Source organism: Myxine glutinosa, chromosome 7 (genome assembly GCF_964187855.1).
Source record: "Myxine glutinosa chromosome 7, kmMyxGlut1.1, whole genome shotgun sequence".
NCBI lineage: Eukaryota > Metazoa > Chordata > Myxini > Myxiniformes > Myxinidae > Myxine > Myxine glutinosa.
The window spans coordinates 127,157,155-127,175,250 of NC_136267.1; the positions used below are offsets into that span (position 1 = coordinate 127,157,155).

The following is an 18,096-nucleotide window of genomic DNA, read 5'->3' on the forward strand; positions in this document are numbered from 1 at the left end:
TAATAGCAGCAGCTGCTGATAGATAGGTCCATCTATGAGTGCTGTAATAGCAGTAGCTGCTGATAGATAGACACATCTATGAGTGCTATAATAGCAGTAGCTGCTCATAGATAGATACATCTATGAGTGCTGTAATAGCAGTAGCTGCTCATAGATAGATACATCTATGAGTGCTATAACAGCAGTAGCTGCTGATAGATCGGTACATCTATGAGTGCTGTAATAGCAGTAGCTGCTGAAAGATAGACACATCTATGAGTGCTATAATAGCAGTAGCTGCTGATAGATAGGTACATCTATGAGTGCTGTAATAGCAGTAGCTGCTGAAAGATAGACACATCTATGAGTGCTATAATAGCAGTAGCTGCTGATAGATAGGTACATCTATGACTGCTATAATAGCAGTAGCTGCTGATAGATAGATACATCTATGAGTGTTATAATAGCAGTAGTTGCTGATAGATAGATACATCTATGAGTGCTATAATAGCAGTAGCTGCTCATAGATAGATACATCTATGAGTGCTATAATAGCAGTAGCTGCTCATAGATAGATACATCTATGAGTGCTATAATAGCAGTAGCTGCTGATAGATAGGTATGTGGCGGACACAAAAGCCCACTGGCGTGGTGACATCATTCCGCGCACCAAGTGGGCGGTGGCCACGCCCGAGGGGTAGGCGTGGCCTCATGATATACACCGGGCGCCCAGCCCGGAGCGGTACAGTGTTACAGTGAGCTCTTACAATAAAGACGTTTATATGTTACCGCTTGTCCGCTGCCTCCTTGCTCACAAGCAGCGCGCGTAACGCCGCGCTTTACTGGTGACCCTCGACGTTGGATCTGCCGGAGCGATCCTTCCACACGCGACGCCATCACCATGGCCGACTTCGTCAAACTTCCGGAATTTTGGGAGGCTCAGGCCGAAGTCTGGTTCGTCCAGGCCGAAGCCCAATTTCAGCTTCGGTGCCTCACCGGCGATGACACGCGCTATTGCCACGTCGTCGCCTCCCTCGGGCCCGGCACGGCCGCTCGAGTTGTGTCCGTCCTTCGCCACCCACCGGACGGCCACAAGTACGAGGCACTCAAGCGGCTACTCCTAGCCACGTTCGGCCTCACGGACGACGCACGGGCCGACCGCCTCCTGGATCTCCCCGAGCTTGGTGAGACGCGCCCGTCGGTCCGAATGGACCATATGCTGTCACTGTTGGGCGACGAAGCCCCCGGTTCGCTATTCCGGGCGCTTTTCCGGCGCCAACTTCCAGCGCAGGTTCGCCTCGCGTTGGCCGGGACAGAGCTAACGGAACCCCGAGCATTGGCAGCCGAGGCGGACAGGTACTTCGCCGCTTCGGACACGCGGGCGAGCGTCGGCGTGGCCGTCACGGCCCTCGAGGCTGATGTTCAGCAGCATGTTCCACAGCATCAGCTTCTACAGCATACGCAGCATGCTGATACGCACCTCGTGAACGCCGCCACACCCCGCCCACCGCCGCGGTGAAAACCGCCACCGCGGGGAAACCCGCCAACTCCACCGGCCTGGCGGAGCCAGCCGCGCTCCTCCAGCTCCACCACCTGGTGCTGGTTCCACGCCAAGTTCGGCCACGAAGCTCGGCGGTGTCATCCGCCATGCTCCTTCAACGGGTCGGGAAACGCCCGGGCCGGCGCTCAATAGTGGCGATGAGCGCCGGCCGTTCGAGCAGCCTGCTGTTCATAACGGACACCTTCTCCGGGCGCCGTTACCTGTGCGACACGGGAGCGCAGGTGAGTGTCATTCCCGCCGGCACGTCAGACAAGCACGCCGCGGGTGGGGGCCCCGCGCTGCTTGCCGCGAACGGGACGCCCATCCGTACGTACGGAAAACGCTGCCTCTCTCTGCGGTTTGGAGGGCAGGTTTTCCGATGGACGTTCGTCACCGCCGACGTGCCCATGGCAATGCTTGGCGCGGACTTCCTGTGCGCTAATGGGCTCCTGGTCGACGTCAAGCGCAGACGTCTTGTCCAGGCCGAGACGTTCAGCTCACTCGCTTGTGCGTTGCCCAGCTCAACGAGCGGCTTGCCAAGCGGCTTGCCGAACGATTCGGTTCCGGCCACGTTGGTCTGTACGCTTCCGGCAGCAGACGCATTCACCCGCCTCCTCGCCGGCTTCCCGGCCCTCACGCGGCCCACCTTCTCGGCGGGGGCCGTCAAGCACGGGGTGGCCCATCACATCCCCACCGTCGGGCCACCGGTCTACGCCCGGGCACGCCGCCTCGAGCCGACGAAGCTGGCGGTGGCAAAAGCGGCGTTCGCTACCCTGGAGCGACTCGGTATCGTTCAACGCCGCGCTTTAGGTACATCTATGAGTGCTATAATAGCAGTAGCTGCTGATAGATAGACACATCTATGAGTGCTATAATAGCAGTAGCTGCTGATAGATAGACACATCTATGAGTGCTATAATAGCAGTAGCTGCTGATAGATAGGTACATCTATGAGTGCTGTAATAGCAGTAGCTGCTGATAGATAGATACATCTATGAGTGCTGTAATAGCAGTAGCTGCTCATAGATAGATACATCTATGAGTGCTATAATAGCAGTAGCTGCTGATAGATAGATACATCTATGAGTGCTGTAATAGCAGTAGCTGCTGATAGATAGATACATCTATGAGTGCTATAATAGCAGTAGCTGCTGATAGATAGATACATCTATGAGTGCTGTAATAGCAGTAGCTGCTGATAGATAGATACATCTATGAGTGCTATAATAGCCGTAGCTGCTGATAGATAGATACATCTATGAGTGCTGTAATAGCAGTAGCTGCTGATAGATAGATACATCTATGAGTGCTATAATAGCCGTAGCTGCTGATAGATAGATACATCTATGAGTGCTATAATAGCAGTAGCTGCTGATAGATAGATACATCTATGAGTGCTATAATAGCCGTAGCTGCTGATAGATAGATACATCTATGCGTGCTATAATAGCAGTAGCTGCTGATAGATAGATACATCTATGAGTGCTATAATAGCAGTAGCTGCTGATAGATAGATACATCTATGAGTGCTGTAATAGCAGTAGCTGCTGATAGATAGATACATCTATGAGTGCTGTAATAGCCGTAGCTGCTGATAGATAGATACATCTATGAGTGCTATAATAGCCCTAGCTGCTGATAGATAGATACATCTATGAGTGCTGTAATAGCAGTAGCTGCTCATAGATAGATACATCTATGAGTGCTATAATAGCCGTAGCTGCTGATAGATAGATACATCTATGAGTGCTATAATAGCAGTAGCTGCTGATAGATAGATACATCTATGAGTGCTATAATAGCCGTAGCTGCTGATAGATAGATACATCTATGAGTGCTATAATAGCCGTAGCTGCTGATAGATAGATACATCTATGAGTGCTATAATAGCAGTAGCTGCTGATAGATAGATACATCTATGAGTGCTATAATAGCCGTAGCTGCTGATAGATAGATACATCTATGAGTGCTATAATAGCAGTAGCTGCTGATAGATATATACATCTATGAGTGCTATAATAGCCGTAGCTGCTGATAGATAGATACATCTATGAGTGCTATAATAGCAGTAGCTGCTGATAGATAGATACATCTATGAGTGCTGTAATAGCAGTAGCTGCTCATAGGTAGATACATCTATGAGTGTTGTAATAGCAGTGGCTGCTCATAGATAGATACATCTATGAGTGTTGTAATAGCAGTAGCTGCTCATAGATAGATAAATCTATGAGTGCTATAATAGCAGTAGCTGCTGATAGATAGATGTATAAATGCGAATCAGACATTCTTTTGATGTGGTTAATGTCCTCTTCCATGTCTGCCAAACTGCTCAATATGCATGTACCGGTACCATGAAGTGATATTTCGTGGCGAGGAATTCTAGTCAAATATGTATGTATGCTATGGCAATAGCTGCTGATAGATACGTGTATGGCAACCGGACATTATTCTTAAAAGCCGAAGTTTTGGTCCACCATTGTTATATGTATCAGCAAATATTAAAAGTAAACAGAACTCAATGTGACATAGGTTTCTTTATTTGAATCGCATCAGTGTGTACTTACGAAGGTTTACTAGTTTAGAAATAATTACATGATTCATCATGTATGTCCGATCAAGTATATTTAAGAAAAAACATATTGTGCGGTGAATAATCCAATAAAATTCACTCTGAAAAAAAAACAAAAAAAACAAACCCTCCCGCCCTACCCACTTTTTTGAAAAAAAGTGATGATAAACAGGAATTTTTTTTTAACCAGCCTTAGCCAGAGGCCTCCAGAGTAGGGCTTCATCTCCATATATGTTGACGAACGATATGAAGCCGGAAGACCATAATCCGGCTGCAGATGTCGATGAGACCTTGGCCACCTTCAGTAAGTGGTAAGAATGCCACGTCGGGTTGGAGCCAGTGTTTCCCACTCCAGAAAAAATCGACAATGCTCTTTTGGAGTGTGCTAAGAAGGCTCCCAGGCGGTTGTCGGCATATCATCTTATGCCATAGAATAGAGGCGACAAGATTGTTAATGACAAGAGTTCTTCCGTGGTAAGAAAGTTGAGAAAGAAGTCCTTTCCAACGGGCTAGTTCTGCCGTTACCTTGTCCGGTAATCCGACCCAGTTCTGTTGCTCAAAGGTGTTGTCTCCTAGGAAAATACCGAGGTATTTGATGCCTTCAGGTGCAAGGAAAAAGGAAAGGCTGTACCTGCCATATATCTCCTAGGAAACACCGATAGGGCGAGTCTTTTAGCGGTGTGGTAGGAATTGATCCAGTGAAGCCAGAAATGTGCGTACGTAATTGGAGCAGAAGAGGTTCGATGGCAAGAGAGTATAAAAGTCCAGATAGCAGGCAACCTTGCCGTACTCCCCGTTGCACAGCAATGGGGCTACACAATACTTGATTAATGTTAAGAACGCTGGATATATTACAAAAGCCGAACATATGACATAAAAATAGGCCCAAAACCGAAATTCTCCAAAACTCTAAAAAGGTACATGTGGTCAATACAATCAAAGGCTTTTCCTTGGTCAATGAAAAACAGAGCAACATTCATATTAAAATTGTTACAAAACCGAATGGTATCACGGATAAGAAAGACATTATTAAAAATAGTACGTCCAGGGATACAAAAGGATTGATGCTCTCCTATTAGTACATTCATAAAAGGTTTCATTCGATTGGACAAGGCTTTGGCTAAAATTTTATAATCCGTACATAAAACAGAAATGGGACGCCAATTCTCTAATAAGTTGAGTGTCTGCTTTCTTAGGAATTAAAGTGGTGACTGCTCTCCGGCAACTCCACTGCAGTTGTCCGTCCTCTAAACATTCATTCAATACCTGCAATAAGTGAGGTCCAATGGCGTCCCAAAAACACTGGAAAAATTCGCTGGTCACCCCATCCAGTCCAAGGGCTTTATCGGGTTCTAAGGCCTTCAAGGCAGCGGTGAGCTCAGGTAAACTAAGAGGATCCTCCAACTGCTGCTTCTGATCCTCCGCCAATGTTGGAAGGTTAGAAATAAGTTCAGATATTGCCTCCTGGTTAATGTCATGCCGCATATACCGTTGCTTAAAATGTTTCCGGGCATTCCCTGATTCTGCCATCTTCATAAAGGAGTTCCCCATCATGCAGCAAGCGTGTAATCATTGACGAAGAGGCCCCCCTTTTAAGGATGAAGAAGAATTTGGTTGGGGCATCAAGGTTTTTTTTTTTTTTTTTTTTTTTTTTTTTTGTATACAAGATCGAGGCTCGTGAAAGAGCGAACATTAATCACACAGAAAGACAAACAGACACATAAAACAAATAACATCGGGAGCGGTAGACAAGATGGGGAGAGAGGGGGAAGGACACAAACACAACATTTGAGAGCAGGGACCGAGAGACATGGAGACATCGAGAGATCTGTGGGAGGGAGAGGGCTTTGGGGGGGAGGCATGTGAAGGGGGGGAGGCATGTGAAGGGGGGGAGGCATGTGAAGGGGGGGGGGGGTGGGAGAGGTATAAACATATGGACACTGCCAGGATTTCCAGGAAATAAGTTGGAATTTCAAACAAGGTGGATCTGGGGTGAATTAGTGGGGGTAGAAAAGATCAAGGTTATGGATGGGGGAAGATAAGAGATGGTGGTGAACAGCTGTTTTAAAGACCTGGAGGGAGGAGAGGGATTGAAGGGAGTGTGGGAGTTTGTTCCACAGGCGGGAGAAAAGAGGAATGAAAGAGTGAAGGTGAGCAGAGAGCCGAGATTTCGGCAGTTTAACCATCAGAGGGTTGCTGGCAGATCTTGTGCGACCTGTAGGAATATTTGGGGGACAGAGCACAGAGAGAGCTGGGGGAGCAAGGCCGGAGAGGAGTCGGTAGAAGACAGAAAGACCACCTACCTGCCTGCGGTGAGTGAGTGAAAGGCCCTCAGAGATAGCTTCATCGCGGGAGATTCCAATGATTTTGAAAGCTTTGGATTCAACAGCGTGAAGCCGAGCCAGGTGTGAGGCAGGAGCACCAGCCCATAGGGGAGAACAGTATTCCATTGAGCTGCGGATGAAAGCCTTGTAAGTGGTGAGGAGCTCAGGTGTGCCGAGGAAGGACTTCGCACGACGGAGGATGCCCAGTCGGCGACTGGCTTTGGAGGCCAGCTTGGAAATGTGGTTTTCCCAAGAAAGATCATGGCAGATAGTGAGACCCAAAAGCTTGAGTGACAGAACTTCTTGGAGAGGATTGTTGAGAAAGTAGATGGGAGGGTTGTCCAGTCGATCTTTTCGGAGAGACATAGTAAGAGAGTGAGATTTGGCAGGATTGAAAGACATGTTCCACTTGTTTGACCAGTCTGTGATTTTGTCCAGGTCTTCAGAGAGTGAGGAGGCTACAGACTGCCGATCTGAGGGAAGAGGAATGGAGCGGCAGAGAGTGGAGTCATCAGCAAAGAGATAGAGAGGATTTTCCAGAGAGTCAGAGAGATCATTGATAAAGACCAGAAAAAGCACAGGGCCCAGCACACTTCCTTGGGGAACTCCAGCCTGAACAGGAAGGGGAGATGAGAGAAATCCATTCAGGGCCACACGTTGACTACGACCAGAGAGGAAGTCCGCAAGCCATGCATGGAGATTTCCATGGATACCATAGGAGGAGAGTTTGGTGAGCAGAGCTGGGTGCCAGACCGTATCAAAGGCCCTTGATATGTCAAGGGAGACAGCTCTGATTTCCTGTTTGGCATTGAGGACCTCCATCCATTGTTGAGACAGCAGAAGCAGCATGTCCAGAGTAGAGTGACCTGGTCTGAAACCAAATTGATGATCAGAGATCAAGCCATTGGAGAAGAGGAAAGATTTCATATCCGAAGCAATGATGGATTCCATGACTTTGCTGATAATTGGGAGCAGGCTGATTGGTCTGTAGTTGCAAGGATCTGTTTTTGCACCTTTTTTGTGTAAAGCGGTAATGTTAGCTGATTTCCAGGATGCTGGCAGATGACCTTGAGCAAAAGATAGGGTGAAAAGAACAGAGAGAGGGTGAGATAGAGCGGCAGAGCAGGATTTTAAGACCCGTGGGCTGATGCCGTCTGGTCCAGTTGCAGAATCAGAGTCGAGGTTTGACAAAAACTCCTCCACCTTGTCAGGAGAGAAGGACACAGAGTCCAGGAGCAGTTGGGTTCGACTGGGAAAGGTGGGAACAGAGAGAGATGGGTTTGGGACTAAGGATTTCGAGGCGAACACAGAGTTGAGGCATTCGGCTTTGTCACGTGCGATGTCAACTGTGTGGCCATTTGAGGTAAGGGAGGGGATGGAGGGGGAACAAACACCAGAAACGGATTTGACCAGACGCCACCAGGATTTGGAGGAAGGAGACAGGTTTGAGAGTTCATTCTTGAGTGAGGAGAGATAGTGCTTCCTGGCACTCCTGAGGGTAGACACACACTTGTTCCGAGCTTGGTGGAAGGAACTGAGATTTCCTTCAGTTGGATTAGCCTTCCAAGAGGCAAAGGCAAGTTGTTTCAGGGCAACTGCCTCACCACAAGATTCAGTGTACCATGGACGGGAGGAAGGGTAAGACAATTGAAGGCGAGATGGGATAAATCTGTGCATGAGAGAGATCAGTTTGCTTTGGAAGAATTCCCAGGAAGAATTGATGTCAGAGGCAGTGGAGATGGGAGACCAATCCAGACGATTGATGGCTGCTTGAAGACCGTCCCACCGGGAGCGCCGGCAGGGTGTACTTCAAACTAAGCTTAAGTGTCAAGTGTTAAGTTCCTCCTTGCCCTCGCAAGGGAAAGGCTAGGGTCAAGCTCCTCCAAATTTCCAAACACTAGAAATCGGACGTCTCAAATTAATTAATTATTTGTTAAAACATCTCAGTCGCCCGCGACCTCTCTAGCGCGGGCGTCGAACCAGTTCATTTCCGGTGCGACCGGGCCGAGTATCGGCCCGGCCGTGGCCGAAGCCGTTGATTCCGCCGTAGCACGCTAACGCGTAGGCTCGCGCGCCCCTGGCCCGCCGGGGCTCCGCGGGTGTCCTACCGTGCCTGGCTTGCCGGTGCCCGGGGACGGATCTCGCTGTCTAAACATGGTAGCGCTAGGCCAGTGGGACCGCCGGGACCCACGTGCACTCACATGGTGTTGTGCGCGTGGGCGGCAGTATCAGACCGGGGCGCCCAAAGGTGCCACGCACCCAAACGCTCCCCGGCTAAAGTTCATCCTGAAGGCGCCCACATTGTGCGGACAAACCAAGTCAAGGGCCACGTGGTCAGGAGAACCACACTGTGCCTATCGGCCGGCCTCAAAGACCGAAATTGTGACGGTGTCACCCAAGCCAAGTGACGCCCTTGCCCTTGTCTACGGCCAAGGTTGTGTATGTACCTCATCTTCAGGTGCAAGAAAGCATCTTGCGCTCACCTTTCAGATATGGAATTCAGCAAGGCCCTTTTTCCATGAATTTGCTGCATCATTTCCTGGTGGCTCACACTTGCAGTTCCCTGGAGCTGTTTTCCTGTAATTCCAGGAATTCATCTTCAAGTAAGGTTGTGGTTTTTTTTTCGTCTTGGACACCATACGCACGATATTGTTGGCAGAACAGTCTGTGCGTTTTGGCATTATCCCACCATTGTCTGAGGTTTGGGAAATTCCCTTGGGAGGCAACCAGGATATTCCAAATTTCTGGAAAAAAAAAAGTCCTTAAAGGTACTATCATCAAGTAAATTATTGTTAAATTTCCAAAAAGCATTCTTGTGTTTCGAGCAGGGGGCAGAAATTTTGAGACATGTTGCGCTGTGGTCCGAGAATCCTGATGGGCAAATTTGGGATGACAGAACAAGGCGTTCGAGTGGAGGATTAACATAAAACTTGTCCAAGCGAGCAAGTACAATATTATTCTGAATGCATCGACACCATGTGTATTGCCTGATTGATGGGTGCTGTACCCGCCATATATCTGTGAAATTCATTTGTTTTTAAAATTTGGTGAGGGGGGTTGTGGAGGGCAGGATGGGGCTCTGCACGGTTCCTGTCTAGCTGGGGCTGGAGGGTGCAATTAAAATCTCCACCAAAACAAACATGATTGTCTTGGTCTTTTAGGGCATTTTGGCTGTCGAGGGAAGTTAGGTGTGTCCCAGGGTTATTTTTAAAATCTCGCCGAGCTACAGGCGTACTTGGGGCATAGATATTAAAAATGGTATACAATTTTCCACAGTAGTGGAATTCTAGGGATGCTAGAGATCCCTTTTGTATTTCGTTAAATTTAAGCAATGAAGGGGAAAAGGAAGGGCTAAGAATTATTGCTATACTGCCTTTACGGGAGTCACTGTTACTAAAAAAGGAAAGGCCGGGGAAGAGCCTACACCACTCTGTGACACAGCAGTCATTGGCATGGGTCTCTTGTAAAAGGGCAATGTCAACTTTTTTCTCTAATAAAAAATTTCTTGCTTGAACTTTACGGACAGAGCTACATCCTCCGTTAATATTCAGGCTACAAATCGAAAAGCTCATTACAAATACAAGGAGGAGTGACAACCACTGAATTTTTTGATAGCAGTTCATTCTTAGCTTTTTGCAACCACTTCTTTAAACGGTGACGTTGGGAGGAATTGAAATTAAAAACATGGGGCCGTTTTACCATCAATCTAGCGGAATGTATAAAATCAGGTAGCTCTGGAAAAAAGGTTCCTATAACAACATTCCTTTTTCGGAATGTGCCCTTAAGAAACCTTTTTATCTCAGAGGGAGGGATTGGAGGGGTTCCTTCTTCCTTAAAGCCACCACATTCACTAACAGAGTCATCTATATCAGATGGCTCAGATGATGTGTCATACTGGTTTTCATCATTTACTTCCTCACCATCATCACATCCCTCCACATTATCGGATGGGGCATAGTCCATAGAGGGAGGGGATGGGGAGGCAGAGAGATGAGCCATCTTCAGGGGAGGGGGGGGGGGGGGGGGTACTAATTTTTGCGGTTCAACCATATCAGTTTCTAGATCAGTAGACAAGGGCGAGAATTCATCCACATCTCTGTCCTCCAATACAGAGAAACGATTTTCTGTGATGAGGGACAAAGCTGGGGCAGGGGGGAGGGGCTGTCGGTTTTCAGTTGTGGGTTTTTTAAACAGATGACCGTTTTCATCTGTTGTTTGCAAATGTCTTTTTCCTTTTGGGCAAACTAATTGAAACTCGTCCTGGTTAGTGGGGAGAGAGTGCAGGGGTTTGGGGGGAGCGGGGGGGGAGGGAGGACGTAATCATCGGGGGAGGATTTCCATCGGCTACCTCGGAGAGAGAGATAGGATCAGTTGTAGCAGGAAACAAGCTGTGATTTAACGATGTGGCCTGGGGGGTGAGGTCTATTATTGACAAGAGATGGCTGCAATTAGTTCCTGCAGTAGAGGGGGGGGGCCCGTTTCAAGGGGAGGGGAGGTGGGTATGGCGGGGATGCTTGGATCGGTGGTAGGAAGGCTTGGGTCGGTGGTGGGTGGGCTTGGGTCGGTGGTGGGAGGGCTTGGGTCGGTTGTGGGAAGGCTTGGGTCGGTTGTGGGAGGGCTTGGGTCGGTGGTGGGAAGGCTTGGGTCGGTGGTGGGAAGGTTTGGGTCGGTGGCGGGAAGGCTTGGTTCGGTGGTGGGAAGGCTTGGGTCGGTGGTGGAAGGGTTTGGATCGGTGGTGGGAAGGTGGGGGTCTTGCTTATTTCCGGTTCGGAGCGGAGGTTGTACTTGTGGAGAGTTCTCTTTTCGGGGACAGTCATGCTTAACATACCCAAATTGTCCGAAACCAAAACATTTTAAAACGTTGGTGGACACGTAAACTGTATATTCATTCTGTTGATGCTTTAATTTTACTATAAGGTTTAAATCCTTCTGGGAATCTTTTAAAATTATAAACACTTGCCGCCGGAATGAGACCACGTGTCTTAAATCGTTGTTCCGTGACCCGAAGGGAATCATGGAGATACGAGACACGATGGTACCATATCGGGATAACTCTTTAATTAATACATCGTCGGATACAAATGGGGGGAAATTGGATGTCACGACTTTTATTGCTGGGCTATCAAGTGGGGAAACCATAACAAATAATCCTGGATCGATTGTCAAACCCTGTTCGACAATTTGTGGGACACAATCTGCGTCGGACAAAAACATAACGATCCGCTTGTTCATCCGCAAAGCGGCAACAACCTTGTCGATCCCAACAACATGACCGGTCGCGAGGACAATGTCCTCGACACTAACCTCACGTTCCGGAGGTACACAAAAGAACCCATGCTTACAGGTCAGGCTCTGAAAGGCCGTAAATCGAGATAGTGCAGCTGCCATGCTGGAACAGCTGCACTTACAACCCCTCCCCAACTCGGGGAGAGTGAATATATAATATAATCTTCCCTACCCGAACTCCGGGGATGGGAAGTAAACAGACCGCTCCGATTTCCCTAACTTCGGGAAAAAGGGGGGGGGGGCAACAAAACAAGCTGAAGGAAAGATAAACGAAAGGAAAAAAAAGGAAATAGAGGTTTAAGATGAAAGAGCAAACACCGATAGGGCGACGCCCAAAAACGACGAACCCTTACCAGCAATCACCATGTGCTCTCCGACTCTCTCTCCCATCTGAATATATATGGGAATCACGGGGAAAAAACCACAAACACACAGGGACACAGAGGGGTGAATGGGGGGGGGGGGGGGGGGGGAAGGAGCAACAACACAGAGCACTCACAGGCCTCCACAAGCAGACGCCATGACAGTACAACCAGCATACAAACGGCCAGCAGGTGGCGAGAGAGAGAGAGAGCAAGAGAGACACAGCGAGCCAGAGAGAGACAGAGACAGAGAGACAGAGAGACAGAGAGAGAGAGAGAGAGAGAGAGAGAGCCAGAGAGAGACACACAGAGACACAGAGAGCCAGAGAGAGACACAGAGAGCCAGAGAGAGACACAGAGAGTCAGAGAGAGACAGAGAGAGAGCGAGAGAGAGAGACAGAGACAGAGAGACAGAGAGAGAGAGAGAGAGAGAGAGAGACAGAGACAGAAAATGGTCTTTATATACAGTACATATGGATACCAAATGTACAATTCATCCTGAACCCCAAGAGACCGAGAAAACCCTAAACGACCCCAAAGATTGGAAATACCCTGAAGTCCCAAAAGACTCAAAATATCTCAAAGACCCAAAAGGTCCTGAAGACCCAGAAGACACAAAAGATCCACAGGACTCCAAAAACCCAGAGGACCCAAAAGACCTAGATAGAGGACCCAAAATTTGTAAGGCTGAAGCCTCACACTTTGGCATGCTCACGAGGCTGTACCATCTAATAAACTGTTCCAACCCGTCATTTTTGACGGGCTTTTCTACTCGTGGCTTTAATGTTACTACCGCTGGTTCAACATTTCCCTCAAGCTCACCTCACAATCAGATGTACATTTTGTGTGGATTAGTCTGAGTAACTTATTTCACTCAAATAGTCATATAATATAATCATCATTGAATAAATCACGTTTTACAGACTGAGAAAGTTTCCCCTGATTTACCAGAAGCACTTTATATCACATTCATGTTTACACAATATTTACACAGGTTTTCTGCAGTGTGTTTTTGAACCGACACTCCATGTGTCATCTACGCTTTTAACTGGTGCTGTATTCAAACCAAGGTGCGAAACTCGAACTCGGCGACTTGCGCTTCCGAGCTACATCTGAGTTAAGCCGAGTTTGGCTGTCAACTCAGAAAAGAACTCGGATATTTTCCTGACACATGAAATGAATTGTAATTGCAGGATTTCACATATTTGTGCGCTTGAAATTTGCGCTAGTATATGAATCGAATGTGCTGCAGAATGGTCATTTTGTGAGTTTCTAAGCAAAATTTCAGAGTTAGACGTGAGCACGGGTCTCATGAGTCATGGTATGGATATCTCCGGCCGGGTTAACTCTGATCGGGCTCCACCACACCGCCAGAAGATAATCAGAATTCGGCCAAATACACTCCACTGGCAGTTCCACACTCTGCTGGCCGTTCTACACTCTGCTGGCCACTCTACCCTCTGCTGGCTGTTCCATGCTCTCCTGGCCGTTCCACCCTCTGCTGGCCGATCCATGCTCTGCTGGCTGTTCCACGCTCTGCTGGCCGCTCTACCCTCTGCTAGGCGTTCCACGCTCTGCTCGCCGTTCAACGCTCTCCTGGCCGTTCTACCCTCTGCTGGCTGTTCCACGCTCTGCTAGCCGTTCCTCGCTCTGCTGGCCATTCCACGCTCTGCTAGCCTTTCCACGCTCTGCTAGCCGTTCCACGCTCTGCTAGCCGTTCAACGCTGTGCTAGCCGTTCCACACTCTGCTGGCGGTTCCACGCTCTGCTAGCCATTCCACGCTCTCCTGGCCATTCCATGCTCTGCTAGCCTTCCACGCTCTCCTGGCCATTCCACGCTCTGCTAGCCGTTCCACGCTCTCCTGGCCATTCCACGCTCTGCTAGCCATTCCACGCTATCCTGGCCGTTCCACGCTCTGCTAGCCGTTCCACGCTCTCCTGGCCATTCCACGCTCTTATAGCTGTTCCACGTTCTCCTAGCCGTTCCATGCTCTGCTGACCGTTCCACGCTCTCCTGGCTGTTCCACGCTCTCCTGGCCGTTCCACGCTCTGCTGGCTGTTCCACGCTCTGCTGGCCGCTCTACCCTCTGCTAGGCGTTCCACGCTCTGCTCGCCGTTCCACACTCTCCTGGCCGTTCTACCCTCTGCTGGCTGTTCCACGCTCTGCTAGCCGTTCCACGCTCTGCTCGCCGTTCCACACTCCCCTGGCCGTTCTACCCTCTGCTGGCTGTTCCACGCTCTGCTAGCCGTTCCTCGCTCTGCTGGCCATTCCACGCTCTGCTAGCCTTTCCACGCTCTGCTAGCCATTCCACGCTCTGCTAGCCGTTCCTCGCTCTGCTAGCCGTTCCTCGCTCTGCTGGCCATTCCACGCTCTGCTAGCGTTTCCACGCTCTGTCTGGCCATTCCATGCTCGACTAGCCGTTCCACCCTCTGCTCGCCGTTCCACGCTCTGCTAGCCGTTCCACGCTCTGCTGGCCGTTCCATGCTCTGCTAGCCTTCCACGCTCTCCTGGCCGTTCCACGCTCTGCTAGCTGTTCCATGCTGTGCTAGCCGTTCCACGCTCTCCTGGCCGTTCCATGCTCTGCTAGCCTTCCACGCTCTCCTGGTCGTTCCACGCTCTGCTAGCCGTTCCACGCTCTCCTGGCCGTTCCACGCTCTGCTAGCCATTCCACGCTCTCCTGGCCGTTCCACGCTCTGCGAGCCGTTCCACGCTCTCCTGGCCGTTCCATGCTCTGCTGACTGTTCCACGCGCTCCTGGCCGTTCCACGCTCTCCTAGCCGTTCCACACTCTGCTGGCCGTTCCACGCTCTGCTGGCCGTTCCACGCTCTGCTGACCGTTCCACGAACTGCTGGCCATTCCAAGCTCTCCTAGCTGTTCCACGCACTGCTGGCCGTTCCACGCTCTGCTGGCCGTCCCACGCTCTCCTGGCCGTTCTACCCTCTGCTGGCTGTTCCATGCTCTGCTGGCTGTTCCACGCTTTGCTGGCACTTATACGCTCTGCTGGCACTTATATGCTCTGCTCGAACTTCTTCGCTCTGCTGGCACTTCCACGCTCTGCTGGCCATTCCATGCTCTGCTGGCTGTTCCATGCTCTGCTAGCCGTTCTACCCTCTTCTAGCCGTTCCACGCTCTGCTGGCCGTTCCATGCTCTGCTGGCCGTTCCACGCTCTGCTAGCCGTTCTACCCTCTTTTAGCCGTTCCACGCTCTGCTGCCCGTTCCATGCTCTGCTGGCCGTTCCACGCTCTCCTGGCCGTGCCACGCTCTCCTGGCCGTTCCACGCACTGCTGGCCGTTCCACGCTCTGCTGGCCGCTCCACGCTCTCCTGGCTGTTCTACCCTCTGCTGGCACTTATATGCTCTGCTGGCACTTCTACGCTCTGCTGGCACTTCTACGCTCTGCTGGCCGTTCCATGCTCTGCTGGCCGCTCTACCCTCTGCTAGGCGTTCCACGCTCTGCTGGCTGTTCTACCATCTGCTGGCACTTCTACGCTCTGCTAGCACATATACGCTCTGCTGGCACTTATACGCTCACTGTGGTGCCCTAAGGTCGACAGGTAACAACACATAAACGAGAACTCCAGACAAAAAGAGGAAAAGGGAAGACAAAAACAAGGAGAAATACAGACAAAAACGAGAACTAGAGATAAAAACAAGGAGAACTAGAGACAAAAACGAGAACTAGAGACAAAAACGAGAACTAGAGACAAAAACGAGAACTAGAGACAACATGAGAACTAGAGACAAAAACGAGGAGAACTAGACACAAAAACGAGGAGAACTAGACACAAAAACTAGGAGAACGAGACACAAAAATGAGGAGAACCAGACACAAAAACGAGAACCAGACACAAAAACGAGGACAACCAGACACAAAAACGAGGAGAACCAGACACAAAAACGAGGAGAACCAGACACAAAAACGAGGAGAACCAGACACAAAAACGAGGAGAACTAGAAACAAAAACGAGGAGAACTAGACACATTAACGAGGAGAACTAGACACAAAAACGAGGAGAACCAGACAAAAACGAGAACTAGACACAAAAACGAGGAGAACTAAACACAAAAACGAGGAGAACTAGGGAGAAATGGAGGTCCACAATTTGTTTGGCACTATTTGTTGAGGGGAAAATATAAATTTAACTGAAATATTGATCTACATTAATTACCTTTGCAAAGATGTTCTTACAATCTTCGTTTTTTACTTCTACATTTCAAGCAAGATAGCTGGCAAAACTCCTCTTTCGAAGGATGACATGCTCCATGATGGAACCCCGCTTGTATATGCGACACCGAGACAACTTGGTTGTTTAGCTTTGACTCCACAAAGGAGCTTAACAGCTCAGAAGTGAGCATCCTTCACCCAAACTCTTTATGTCTCATTATTGAATCATCTAATGCTCAAATACTATACATAAAACCAAGAACACTCACCATCATTGCAGTTTACCCCAGAGTATCCAAATGGGCACCTGCAGACATGTTCAAATCGTTAATATTTAATGCATGATTTTCACCTCTTTATCTTCCAGTGTCTGTTTATTTTCCTTGTGTGTTAGTTCAGAGTTCACAAACGTGTTCACCAACACAAAGACACAGAATAGCCCTGACATGTAATCTGCATTACCAACATAATGCAAGACAAAAGATAAATACATCGGCACAATCATATTATGACCCACAAAGAAGAACGAAGAATTAATACATACGCTTCACATTTGTTGTTCGCTGCTTTTTTTCCCGGCTCACAAGCTGAAAGGGAAGAGAGGATAAAAGGAACTATAACTGTTAGACATGAAAATAAGGATGTGGTTAGTGATAATAGTGGTATGGTGGTGTAGTGGTGCGGAAGTTACCGAAACAGCTCCGTTGGCTGTATTTACTGGGGACGTGTCCATCATTACAGTTACAGGAGACAATTCCATCTTTCGATAAACATGATGTGGTTTGCTTGTCGCATGTGTCCAGGTCACAAACCTGCTCTGCAATAATCAAAATAATGTAAACATTTTATCATTGGGCATATCAAACAAACCATCATTTCATTTCTTGACAAATCACTCATTTTTAAAACATTTTCTGTAAAAGCCGATCCGGGGCAATATTTCATAATTTAACTCACACAAAACTATACTATAAGATAATCGCTTGTGTGTCTGTCTGTCTGTGTGTCACCATTTTTCTCAGAAATGGCTGTACAGGTCTTTGTCAAACTTTCCGGGGTTCATCGGTTAGTGCTGGGGAGTGTTTTAGGTCAAAAAAAATTCGAAAAGTTTCAAAAAAGAAAATTGGATTTTTTATTTTAAAAAATGCTCTCGTGTCTAACCCTTTGTAGCTTTGTGAAAGGTAATATTAAATGATCTCTGACCTTATCATCGTCTTTGTCGATATAATCATCTTTGTCGCGCATCTTTGCTGCTTTTAGTAAGGAGGGTCGACAAAGTCACGAGCAAAAATCACTTCCGTTTGGCTGTCCAGTGTTTTATTTAATTTTGTTTGAACAGCATCATCATCATCTTCATCATCATCGGGTCGATCTCGATCGGACAAAAACACCCGCTTAAAATGAATTTATTTGTCCTTTAACTTGAAAAAAATATTAACGTTGAAAATTTGTTCGAACGTCCGCTTAAAATGAGTGAAATGACATATTTTGAAAATTTCTAATTATTTTCACTCAGATTTCAACATACCCATAATGCCTATCGTTAAGTTGTTTAAACTTTCTTGATACAAGATGATGATTTTTAATACTGTATACCACCGGATGGTGCAATACGATAGATACACAATTACATGAAGAGAATTGGGATCTTCCCCCAGATATGCTCAGCCAACAGAAACCATACTTAGGGTTTAGGCAACTTGCAAACCCTGCTGGATTTGGTTCAGTATTTTTTTTCGTTTTTGAAGGACATATGTAAGCTTGTAGAGATGTATAAATATGACTGTGAATGGAAGGAGAGCTGGAGGCTATCCGAGGAAAACATGGGATGAGTTGCTGAGAGATTATCTCAGAGTTAAAGGACTAACAAG

At 48.3% G+C, this 18,096-nt stretch overlaps 1 protein-coding gene across 4 annotated transcripts in view; it reads right to left on the bottom strand.

Moving 5' to 3' along the window:
• LOC137412163 (protein HEG homolog 1) overlaps window positions 1-18,096 on the bottom strand; it is a 165,482-nt gene that overhangs the window by 32,131 nt on the left and 115,255 nt on the right. For all 4 annotated transcript variants that reach the window (XM_078782288.1, XM_078782290.1, XM_078782289.1 and 1 more), the window contains exons 8-10: window positions 16,917-17,042; window positions 16,770-16,812; window positions 16,495-16,532 (exon numbers count right to left, since the gene is read on the bottom strand). In XM_078782288.1, coding sequence (XP_078638414.1) covers window positions 16,495-16,532; window positions 16,770-16,812; window positions 16,917-17,042 — 207 coding nt within the window. The remainder of the gene's footprint in view (window positions 1-16,494; window positions 16,533-16,769; window positions 16,813-16,916; window positions 17,043-18,096) is intronic.